General features: G+C 36.9%; 2 protein-coding genes across 2 annotated transcripts in view; both read left to right on the forward strand.

Moving 5' to 3' along the window:
* Positions 1-4,151: 4,151 nt before the first annotated feature.
* LOC145772419 (uncharacterized) lies at positions 4,152-8,704 on the forward strand. The gene is made up of 8 exons (XM_082584297.1): positions 4,152-4,423; positions 4,979-5,128; positions 5,451-5,498; positions 5,927-6,019; positions 6,804-6,869; positions 7,017-7,122; positions 7,309-7,457; positions 8,577-8,704. The coding sequence occupies exons 1-8, from the start codon at positions 4,231-4,233 to the stop codon at positions 8,702-8,704; spliced, it is 933 nt and encodes a 310-aa protein (XP_082440423.1). The 5' UTR covers positions 4,152-4,230.
* LOC145772352 (protein mono-ADP-ribosyltransferase PARP14-like) overlaps positions 7,410-12,202 on the forward strand; it is a 28,733-nt gene continuing 23,940 nt past the window's right edge. The window contains exons 1-5 of the mRNA XM_082584232.1: positions 7,410-7,457; positions 8,577-8,683; positions 8,919-9,045; positions 9,749-9,807; positions 10,861-11,035. Coding sequence (XP_082440358.1) covers positions 8,958-9,045; positions 9,749-9,807; positions 10,861-11,035 — 322 coding nt within the window. The 5' untranslated portion in view covers positions 7,410-7,457; positions 8,577-8,683; positions 8,919-8,957. The remainder of the gene's footprint in view (positions 7,458-8,576; positions 8,684-8,918; positions 9,046-9,748; positions 9,808-10,860; positions 11,036-12,202) is intronic.

Below are 12,202 nucleotides of genomic sequence, written 5' to 3' on the forward strand. Positions count from 1 at the left end.
CATTGCATGATTCTTTAGAATAGCCTATAGCCTAATAATAACACATTTTTGTTTTGTTTAGCCCAAATTGTAACAAGGTAGGCTTGTATTATGACAGATGCCACACAATACGGTAAACAGTTGAAAGCATTTTAAGACTATAGGCTACAATCATTGAGTCATACCTCATTTATTTTGGCAAATAAATCTCATGCCAACACACCGCTGATTGTCAATTGGTCTATGAATTCAAGTCAATAACCTGCCTAAACTGCTTTGGTTGCAACTAAGAGTTGCTTTTATAAAATATTAACCCTTTTGCAAAAGAAAGTCAAAAAACTATTCATCCCAACCTATAAAGTCAAAAAGTGTGTTGTGATTTTTTAACTAACCAATTTCCAAATGTGGTTTTTCAAATTTGCCCATAATATGTAGGCTTTACCATTAGTCTACATGATAATTGTTGTTTCAACTTCTTTAAACACTGAGTAGTATTAGATTGTTGTATTTTTACTGACTTGTTTTCACCAAAAGACAATAAGTTAAAGACAGTAATCAGTAATCCTGAGAAAGACAGTAAGACAGTAATCAAAGACAAAGAAAGACAGTAATCCTGAGAAGAACGGAAAGGTCAATGGTGAGAGCAATGTGTGGGGTGAAAATGAGAAGAAACAATTTCCTTCTGGTGTGTTTAATTGCATTTCCACCCCGCACTTCCTCCTTCATAATAGTCCATTCCAATGTGTCCGACGTCATTATTTTTTCCGGTTGACCAACAGGGCGTCTTGTGGAAGAGCACCAAAAAAGGACTGAAGAATTGTTGGATATGCTAGAGATGAGAGAGACCATAGACCAACTGGCAAGGGCAAATGGAGTAAGATGGTATGGACATGTGATAAGGAGGGAGGAAGGAAGTTTTCTTAGAAAGGCACTAGTTCTAAAGGTGGATGATAAGAGGAAACGCGGTCGTCCAAAAAGAACGTGGAAACAACAAGTGAAGGATGAGTTTAAAAAAGTCGGACTGAAGGAGGAAGATGCAAGGGACAGGGTGAAATGGAGAAAAGGGATTAAAACAATTGCTGCGCGGAAACAATCGGCCACCCCCACTAGTGGGGAACAAACCGACGATGGATTATGATGATGATGATGATGACAGTCAATATAAGGTGAAGTGAAATATTGTAGTCGATTGCACTATATTAAAAGGGAAAGACTCACCATCTAATAATAATGTTATGGTTTTATTTAATGTAGCTCTACAACATCTATGGTTTATTAGCACCAGCAAGTGCTTTTCAATTTTATGTCAGGTTTACAATTTTACATACGTTGCTATCACTTTATTACCCGAATTATTCTCAATGCGTCATGCAAGAAACAACACACTAGGTACTGTTTTTTAAGTCTTCAGTTTGATCCGACCTGCGAGCGATCTCAGATCTACCTGCATCAGAGTCGAAAGCGAAGGCGAAACTCCTTGGTCACTGAGCTAGTGATTCACCACCTAATAGTAATAATGCGGTACACGACATCTGGGTGAAACCATCTTGGGCGAGACCATGTAGACGACGACCCAAGTGGGCGATGGCCCATGTAGATGACAGCCAAAGTGGGCAACAGTAGTGAAATTTTAACCGTTTGGAACAGTGGTGACCTATATATTTTGTCTAGTTGCTTTGCGGTGTCATGGTTTAACGTAAAGCTTAAGAGAAACCCCTAAGAAAAGAGACAAACGAATACCTGCCTAGAGCAGGCCTCGAAATTCATTTTTGTTGACGGCGGACAAACCTGTCCACTGTCCAGTCAGAGCAGCTATGTCGGCGGACAAATTAAGTCTCACGGCGGACACACCGGTTTTAGCGTCGATCGTCATGCTTAATCACTCTATCTTAATAATTCTTTGCCATTTGAGAACTATAGCTACAGTTTAGAAGACTTTTCAAAGTTTCAGAGAAGTCAATCTCAAAGGCTTTCATCAGACCAACGATGTGCGCTTGAAGAGTCAAAGCGCCCCGTAGCTGCTTAATATGCGGTGTTACCATTTTAGTCCTTTTAAATTCAAATCTGGTTTATTTTGCAAACGTTTGGTTTATTTTTTTTTCGACTTGGTTTATACTTTATTTTTTTAGTTTATTTTTTTGGATAATATTTGTTTTTTTATAACATACTTTACGTCAGGTATCGTATTCGGTTCGTTAAAGTGATTATTTCACTCCAACAAAACATTTTATTTCAGCAGTTCTGCGTTGCTGGATTCTTGAATTGTAAAAGAAACTCAGTTTCTCCGCATAACCGATTAACTTCCACCGAACGAGGTTGTGTGGCTTCTTGCGTCACAATGCTCTGGGCACGAGACGAAAAGCCTCTAGTGTACTTCTACACGAACGCTACTATTTTCTTCTGTGCAAAGTTTCACTAGGCTTTTTTCATTAGGTTTATTTTGCATGTCATGTTACAAGCGAAAGTAAATTTTCTCTAGGCCCTTTCTTACCGTAATACCAAAACTTAACAAATTTTGCTGCATCTTGCTGTAATAGCCTACTCGTAAAATCTAATTTTGTAACCAACCTTGCCTTATCAATATTACTCGGAGATCAAAGCCAGACATTGTGACGTAAGACTTGAACTAAGTTGCGCGTGATTAGTGTAAAAGTACCTGTACTCCAATCGATTCTTAGCGAAGAATTCACCTTTGTTACCCTGATTTAATGTCATCAATCGTTGAAGCAACGTAAAAATGGAAACTTTTTCTGCTTGAATGAAAGCTAAGGGATACAGCATTCAAATTTTGTAGATGCGCGAGAAATTATATTCTCGCAACAATTGTTCGTGCTATGCAATGACGATTTGTATCGCTAGTTCCTGTGTTATTTCTCGGCGGACAAATATGACCGATCTGGAGGGTACTTCCCGCGAACATCACATGCTGTGACGGCAGACAAGTCTGCCATGAATTTTGAGGCCTGTAGAAGAATGGCCAAAAAGTGGTTGACATCAGTTATGAACGCTCCATAACCGCTATCGAAACTTGTTAGTCGCAATGCTGATGGTACATTCTGTTGAAACATTTTTCGGTATTAGTCATCACCGTTATGGCCAAACTTTTGTTCCCTTTGCCCACTTTGGCTGCCGCCCACCGGAATGGCCCGATTCGGTGAGTCCGATTCGGTGAGTTCCCTATTCGGTGAGAGCCCTATTCGGTGAGTTTTTTTTTTAAATTATTGCGCGCCGTAGCCTTATTGTCATTGCCGTTATAGGGGTTTGGGGGTTTTGGGTTTTTTTGGGGGTTTTTGGAGGTTTTTTGGGGTTTGGGTTTTTGGGGTTTGGGTTTGGGGTTAGGGGTTTTAATTAGGCTACAGTACCCGATAATTTTCAAAAAAAAATTCAAAAAAATCACCGAATAGGGCTCTCACCGAAAAAGGCTCTCACCGAAAAAGGCTCTCACCGAATCGGACTCACCGAATAGTAGCAGACCCATTGCCCACATGGTCTCGTCCAAGAGGGTTTCGCCCAGGTGGGTTCGCCCAGATGCCTTGTACCGTAATTGTAAGGGATTAAAAGGGAAAGACGCACCACCTAATAATAATGTAATGCTTTTATTTATTGTCGCTTTACTACTGCTAAGAACTTTTAGGGACAGCCCTAATAAGGGCCATACCGTAGGTCTTTCTCTCTAGAGAAGCTTGTTGTTCATAATCATCAGAGAAATCAAGGGCTGTAGTCAAACTGTCAAAGGGGCTCCACTCCGCAATTGACGGCATGCCTTTACGTGTCTTACCAAAGACACTACCTCCGGATGGAGGCGTGGGTTCGAATCCCACTTCTGACACCATGTTGTGTTAGTCTCGAATGACCACAAAAACTTCAGTCATCGCTCACGTAGCAGTCCTTGCGTCGCCCAACGGCAGGTACGTGCACAGTGCTGCGTAATTACCATTGCGTGGCGTCTCAGGGCATAACATGTATTATGCCTTTACACTACACACATGCTCTTGAGTGGTCGAACTGGCCGCCATTCTTACATAAAACCATAGCTCTTAATCACTCGGCCATGCCACCGACGTCTACTGGCAGATTGACATAGCACTGAGAAGTCAATTACTTTTTTATGCATTGTTGTATAAATTTATTATGCCATTACATTATTGCAGTTGTAAAGTTGTAGTCTTAAGTGAAGCAACCACATTGAGTTTGAATATTGAATTAGCACATAAAAAAACTTTCAAAACTTAGCAATATCTTGTATGTAAGATGGCCCAAGCAAGTTCAGGTGTATTGGCGACCTTGCATGGAACTCCAGACAAATGTAGTTTAAAAAAGGTGAAGTTGGCAATTGTGGAGATTTTGGAAATGAAGGAATCTGTGACAACAATAAAGCGCTGTAAGGATCTGAAAGGGAATGTCATTTCAGGAAAACTTGAAGTTGTGCTCAAATCTGAAAATGGTAAGAAAAAAATCCTATTAATAGCATTTATCTAGCTCCTTATCAATAACTACAAATTATGCCCAAAAAAGGTAAATACCATGCAGGATGATTATATTTGAAATCCCATTTTGATAGTACAACAGAGTGGTTTTAAATGTAGGCTATTCTTATTTATGATGCACTCAAGGCTAATTGAACATTCACACATATCTAGTCTCTTTATATATTTCTTCATCTCTTTTACCCTTATGACTCCAATATAATATCTGACACGAACTTTTGATCTTAACAACATATCACTGTACAACTTATAATGCATATTTTTTATTGTTTTTTTTTTAATTTCAAGAGATAAGTGAAAAAGTGGTACATCCAAAAGTGGTTAAAATACAATGGTGCAGTAAAAAAATCCCATATTGCTTTGATCTTCACTCTTCCATAGGCTACTGCACAACTATAGAACAGTTTTGACAGTCTACTTTAATCAACAACATCTCATTTGCATGACACCTAATGGTTGTTTTGTTGTGATAAAGTGTTAATTTTATGTTAATAACACAAAAAATATTTTAGACCTGCAGAAACTGCTTCAACAAGCTGTGATCGATTATGAAGATAATGACAATTTGTATTCTCTGAAAGTCACCAGGTCTAGACCTAGAACTAGTTTAAATGCTCCTTCTTTCGAAAAAAAAAGTTTGGCTCCAAGTCCACGTGCTATGGGTAAGGACTTAATTTTTGAAGTGTACTGCATATGTTGAAAATCTTTCTTTTGTTAAAAAATTGCATTAGGTTTGTGTTTCGCTTTTTTAAAGTAGCCTAGCTTACTCTGTTTTTTTGTTTTTTTTTAATAGCATATGAATAGTCTACTGCACATGTTGGAAGCAAATAACTTTTTGTCTGCGTAAAATGAAGTCACAAATATAAAGAAATTGGTTGATCATTTAATGATAACTTGTAGTTTTGTTGTCAATTTTATTTGTTCAGTTTAGAAAACCTATCAAACTTTTAACGCACAAATCTAAAACCATTACTGCAATTTCAGAATCCTCAGATGATACCAGCAGTTCCGAGGAAGACGTAAAAAAAACAAGTAAATTTTATATGGTTTCATTCACTTCGAAAATTGGCAATTCAGAAAAAGACACAATACCCAGTAATTCGTTTCTGGTTTCGTTATATCGTTAACTCTTTGCAGGTGGCAGTGTAACTGAGTGTATTTTTAAATTTTCTTTGGCTATACAGTATTAAGTTTAAAATATTAGGCTTACTGATTTTGTACGCCTTTAGTATACAAGTGAGTAAATGTTTTTTTTGCTCCAATTCAACTATTTGTAGGTACAGTATATTCAGCTTGCGAATCCCAAAACTTAGTTTCAATGCAATCTTTCAAAGTGGATTAATGTATTTTATGTAGTTTGTATATATTTTTTAATGTTGGTTGTATTTTATCCCACCAATCTGTTTGCAATAGCTGGACAACTTTTGTGCTTCAGCTTGATGCTCATATCTTCATTTCAGAATTGAAATCTAGATTTGGTAAGTTCAAAGGAAAATCTGCAGTTGAAACTTCTTCTGATGATGACACCACTTCGGAAGAAGACATAACATCTGGTGAGCCTATAGGTGTTTAACCCTCTCTCTTTTCGCCACTAAAGCTTTATCAGTTTTTATCCAGACCAAAACTCCCTCAATAGCAATCCTTAGGGATAGCACAAAATGTAGGTCAATTATCCGTGACGATATAAACAAGTCAAATATAAACATTACACAATATGTAAACTGTCAAAGATAACAGCCATGCTGTGATTCGTAATTCAAATTATGTCGTAAGCTTTTGCAATTATTGGAAATCTTCACTGTTGCGCTGGCTGTCTGGAAGAGAGCTGTCAACACTCGCGAAGGCCGTCAGGGTGTGTTCTGTTCCTCAGCAACCAGAAGGGAAACTGGCTGGTGCCTTTGGGTTGAATAGAAGGGCAAGATTGTTTGTAGAGGCCCAGTCAGCCAGCAATTCTCTGTCAGTGTGCTGGCAGTTGAAATCTCCAGCGTAGAGACTTGAGGGAATAGAATGTTGGAAGGGATGATGGTATAACATTCGCGAGGGCGGGCGCTTGTATATATTGACGATGTTGTAGTCTGAGATACATATGCACATTGCACACCCACTCAATCTGGGCATCAGCTGGAGATTGATTGACAAAGGTCCACTTTCAGGCTCTCATGCACATTGCACAAGCGTGGTAATGTGCTTCCTGCTTAAAATAGACCTGGCTAACATGTATATAGTTGGGAATAGCTAGCTTATCTGCAGAGATGCAGTAGGTCTCTTGGAGGACGACGACGATTGCCCGGTTGGTATGAGCAAGCTGCTAAGCAAGTATTTTTTTTTAATTTGTAGATGTTCGTCTTTCGAAAAGTAAACAAGAAGTACAGCAGTTCTCCAAGTTTCGTAAAGCCGCTGAAGGTAATTTTGATCAACCGTGAAATTGATACTCCGATTCCACATCCCTGTTAATAACACCCATACATAGTTTCCGTCAATTAAAAAAAGGGCTCATAGTATATAAAAAGTAGTCTTTTAGTAATTATACGTTTTTTCTATTTCTGAAAGAAAAACAACCGTTGAATACTTCTACCACTAAGCTTTCTAAAACACCAATCGACTGGTTTCATCTCCTTCAAAGTGATCCCGACTTATTTGAAAACTATTGCGACAGGTGAGAATTCCTCTTTTCTTTCACTATAGATTTGCAGTTTTTTTAGTAATGTGCGACGTTGCAAGTAGCAATAATCTCCTGCGTGTGTGCAAAATCGAATTGACTAACATGCTTCAGAATTATTCCTTCATCGGCTGGAGGAGCTGTGAACAAATTACATATTTGCCAATATGTTTCGCAATTTAGGTGTGTTATGGTACAAGATTCTCTGGATACCATTACCTCAAAACAACTGCTGTCTTCCTTGAAGTTACAAACAAACTCGTCTCCAGATGAAATAAAAAAAATTGCTCGTCTTCATGATGGAATCCTGGTTGTTTTCGAAAACAACAAAGGTACGTGATTTTATTAAATATCACTTAAGTTATAAAAAGTTATAATTAATTAAACTACCATTCAACGTTTTATAGGCAGAGAAAACTTTTTCTCAAACCGTAGAAAATTTCATTATCAGATCACCGCTTCAATGCGTGATGGAAATCTACAGATAAATCTGCATCAAGCATTGCAGAGTGCAAAAAACAGTGTTGCAGAACGCGTTTTCGAATATTAAATTCTCATCAGTGCAACTACGTTTATGAACGCAATAACAACGGTTAAATTTAAACTCAATACAATACATTACAAACATTATAAGGACATATTCTCAGTGTTTAATTGAATATTAATAAATCCAGAGACATCAGAAAATCACTTCCCGCATGCAATTCCAGACCGACATTACTCGCTTAAGGTTTTTTTTGTTAAAACAAACTTAATGTTCAAAGCAAAAAAGCCATCACAATGAACATCTACCGAAGTATACTAATTTACAGTACTTAGATAAGCACTGAAAATTAATAGACGGTATTGTTATTAATATCAATTCAATATGATTTCAGTGATTATAATTCATTATTCATAATTTATTATTTTCATATTATCTGAATTATAAAAAGTTGAATTTGAAATCTTAAATTAAATTCTTAATGTTAACAGTTTTAATAATAATATTAAAGCTATCTTGCTTCAACTTACAGTAGTTATTTTTTTTTTTTTAAACTAACTGATATAGCCCACTATGTTTACCACATTCATGATAGACCAAACCTCGGTAGTCGGTATGGCCCAAAGTAAGATTCTTTTTGTTTTACAAATTAATTTCCATAACAAGATGAAGGAAATCGTGTTTTATGCTTTTCTATTTACAACAAAAACTTTAAAAATATTTGTACAATAATTAAAAATGTTTTTATATTATGAAACATACATAGAAACACCAACATCTAAAGCAGTGGTTCTCAACCCTTTTATTTTGGCGAACCCCTTTTGGTCGCGGGCCCCGGTTGAGAACCCCTGATTTAGAACATAATTATACCCTTAGACATAAAAGATATATGAAAGAGCCGACTTCATATCTGAAAGAAATTTTAGAAATTTCTTTGCAACTAACTGTTGTTTATCATGTTTCGCAGTTGCAAGCAAATTGGTCAAGAACAAGTATCTTGAGATCAACGGAACTAAACTACAAGTTTATTTGAAACTAGTTCCTTCAGTGTTTGATGACCGAATCCTTGTTAAGGTGATCGCTTATCCCATTTGAAAGCGGCGAAAAACATTACCTTCTGTTATCTTGTTGTTCCTTGGAACTATAGTTCCAATGCTGGCCACTGTTGCAGTGACATCAATATTTATTTGGTTACACTCTAGGCGTAGATGATGCGACTGTTAGTTTGTTGTTTGTTAGCGGTGCCCGTTTTTTTTTTTTGTTAGATGGAACCGAAAGAACAGCAAACGAATGGTTGGTTTCATTTCAGGGCAACTTCAAAGGGAATGATAAAGAGGAGATTGAAGACATGTTGGAATGCTGTACTGAAGCAGAGTTTAAAGTGAAAAAACTTCCTCAGATAGACATGTTTTTAGTTTCTTTTGCGGAGAATGTCAGTAAGTTTCTTTGGTTAGACCGCATCATTATTTATTTTAGCTTGATATTAATAAAGTACCAATTTTGTGGCCTCTTTTGGAAAATGGACCACAAATTGGAAAATTGCTATGCGGGGTTTATAGCTCCGTGGTCATACCCAGTGCAGGCTACCTACTGCACTGATGAGGCTGTAAAGCCAAAACGGTGTGTCATTGTCTGCAGTGATATCTATTGATGTTCTCTTGCAAAATGCATGATGAGTAGGGTAATAACCAACATTATGTACAAAAGTTTTAAGATTGCATTTGCTAAAGTACTGTACATTGATACAGCAAGCTGTTAAAATATTACAAGTGATCACCTTACAGGATTTTTTTTTAAATTCAGCCTTAATTATTCGGTTTTCCGAACATATTTGTTAGCGTCGGCGTTGTCTTAAAAACCAGGTTTTGTGTTATATCTGATTAGAGCTTAGCATTTTATCCCTCTGGCCTTTAATTGGGGTAATAATTTTTCACCCTTCTGGGGCTGGTTGAAGGGCTCCAATCATGTGCAACCACCAAGTTGTAAAAATATTTAAATTATTGTTTTATACAATTATAACAATTTAATTCACTAATTACACAACTTTATTGCTGCTGTCGCATTATCAACGACTACATATGGTAACCATAGCGTGATGCCATATATTAGAAACTCAAAAGATAACCTCTTTTCACTCAGATGTCAATGATATTGCATCAACAATGTCTGAACTACCTCTGGAAGAAATGCATCCACAAGTAAGGTTACGTCACTAAATTCTAAGGTTTAATATTTAAATTCATGTGTTGACACTGTGACGTAAAGAACTGTACTAATATGTTTGATATGACGCAAACATACATTAAAATAGCGCACATGTAATCAGTGTGCAATTAAAAGAACAATTGTGACACCATTAGTAAATGTTAGTTTATCAAGAGTCGACTGTTTGGACAGGTCGATGTGGAGGCAGGGTGTGAAAGCGATTGCGGCATGTTGGAGTGGATCCGGCAGCCCTTACAGGCTTTCATTCAGGCTTTGCGCACAACCCAAACTTAGTCCACTTGACTACCCTATCGCACTAGTCTCGTACTGCGGTACATGTGTCCACCTCAATAACCATCCAACTAACGACTCATTGATGTACCGATGACAGCTCATTATGTGGCTTTATAGCCTAACATTTGAGATTGTGGCACATCAACCTGTCTTAAATTCTTCTGTAGATGGTGATAGTATTTGAGTAATCTGTCTGGTGTTAAGTTACGATTAGTATACTTACAGCAGGACGACAAAGTCTTGTTGTTTGTGATCACTACGGTACTTTATCTCATGTTTTGCCTCCTGGTTGTTGTGATTAAGGGTTGCAGTCCCGATTAGGGTTGTTAGATGCTTCTCACAGTCTTTAGTCAGAACATAGCCACTTAGTGTGGTGTATTTTATATTTCGCAAACTAATCTTGACTGATGTTTTCATTAATATACAGTATCTTACTTTGCAAGATATTTCGCTTTTGATCTGAAATTGAAGGTTATTGCGTATTTTATTTCCTTTTTTGATAAACGTATATACTTAGTTCTTCTTCGTGACATGTTGTCTGAACGATTTATTTAAAATAATTTTAAATTGTCTTTTAAAAAGGTGCTGCCATTCTATGTGATGTGTGTCAAGAAAAGAAAAAAAAGTAACGTATTTTGTTAAAAATGTGCACTTGGTGATAACCATGGCCGAATGCGTACACCACTGACCATGGATTGCGAAAAAGGTTGCTTATTTTATCAGTTTATATCTTTGTGTTTTGTCATTTGTAGACGATCAAGTTGTGTCGATCAGATTGCATCAAAGTGGAGAACGTCAAGAAAGGAGCTTCTGATGATTCCGTTAAACTTGCTTTCATGAACAAAAAGTTAAACAATGGCGACATAACTTTAGTTCAGCAAGCTGCTGCAAGAAACACAGCTTTCATTTATTTCGGCAGTTACAAAGGTTAGTTTACATGTTTTGGTTAGATGTGTATTAGTATTTATGGATTGCTCTTTTGTCATTACAAACGTCTATTAGAGGTTTGCTTATTCCATCGTTTTAAGAATTTATGCCAACATCTTGTACAGTGTTATGCACAATTGGTTGCATCCTATGAGTCGCAAGGCTAACGGTCTATACAATCTCAAATCAAGCGTTTCCCGTTGTGATTGTGTAATTTTACTTCACACAGCTCTTTACAAGTGCTACACATTGCGCAAATTTAATGTGAATGTATGTGATTGTAATGTGAATACTATAATTTTAGTTAATAAATTTTACGTATGAAATTATTGTTTTCTATTATTCATCTATTTTCAAATGAGCAGAAAGACACAAAGAAGCGCATTTCCAGCAGATATCACCTAGCAACACTTAATTGAATGGACTGTACGAAATTTTGGTGAAGAAACATTGTAGATACCAGAAAACATGGTGTCATTTCCTAACGGTTAAAATTGCTTTCTAAACGAAAACTGTTTGTCTCTCATTACTTCATATACACTAATTACACTGGTCAACAGCAAATTTTAATCGAGCCCGTGATTGATTGATTCTAGAAGCATTTTGTGCGCTGATTTCAAAAATGTCTTTACTTTTTTCCTAGCACATCATGTTTTCTAGATATTCCAATTCTAAAATTTTGAAGACATGCCACATTTACAGGCAAGTAAAGTAGTTTTTTTATTTGCAAATTAAGTGTGACGTCATAATAAAACAATGATATAAACAATAAAACAATGATACGTCATAATCAAGCAAAGGGACAAAATAACTTATCCAAACTTGGAATCTGCTCGCCGGCCGGTTCCTTGTGATAAAACCATGTCGCCACCTTTACCTCCACAGGGAGGCCTAGATTCCATTGAAAATGATGGTGATGACGTCGCTTCATTAAGCGAACTCTCATCAACAAGTTCTGAGTATCAAGAAGAAGAAAAAGGCAGGCCACAGTTATTTTCCCAGGAGCACCTCAATGATTTGATTAGAGACCTTGGCCTTTCAAAGCAAAAGTCAGAAATCCTTGCGTCAAGATTAAAAGAGTTAAATCTGGTTGAGGAAGGTGTTGCAGTGAGCCATTACAGAAAACGAAACAAAGACCTCGCTGCTTTGTTTGAAGTTGATGGCCTG

This window comes from Aplidium turbinatum, chromosome 6, assembly GCF_918807975.1.
Source record: "Aplidium turbinatum chromosome 6, kaAplTurb1.1, whole genome shotgun sequence".
In the NCBI taxonomy this organism is placed as follows: Eukaryota; Metazoa; Chordata; class Ascidiacea; order Aplousobranchia; family Polyclinidae; genus Aplidium; species Aplidium turbinatum.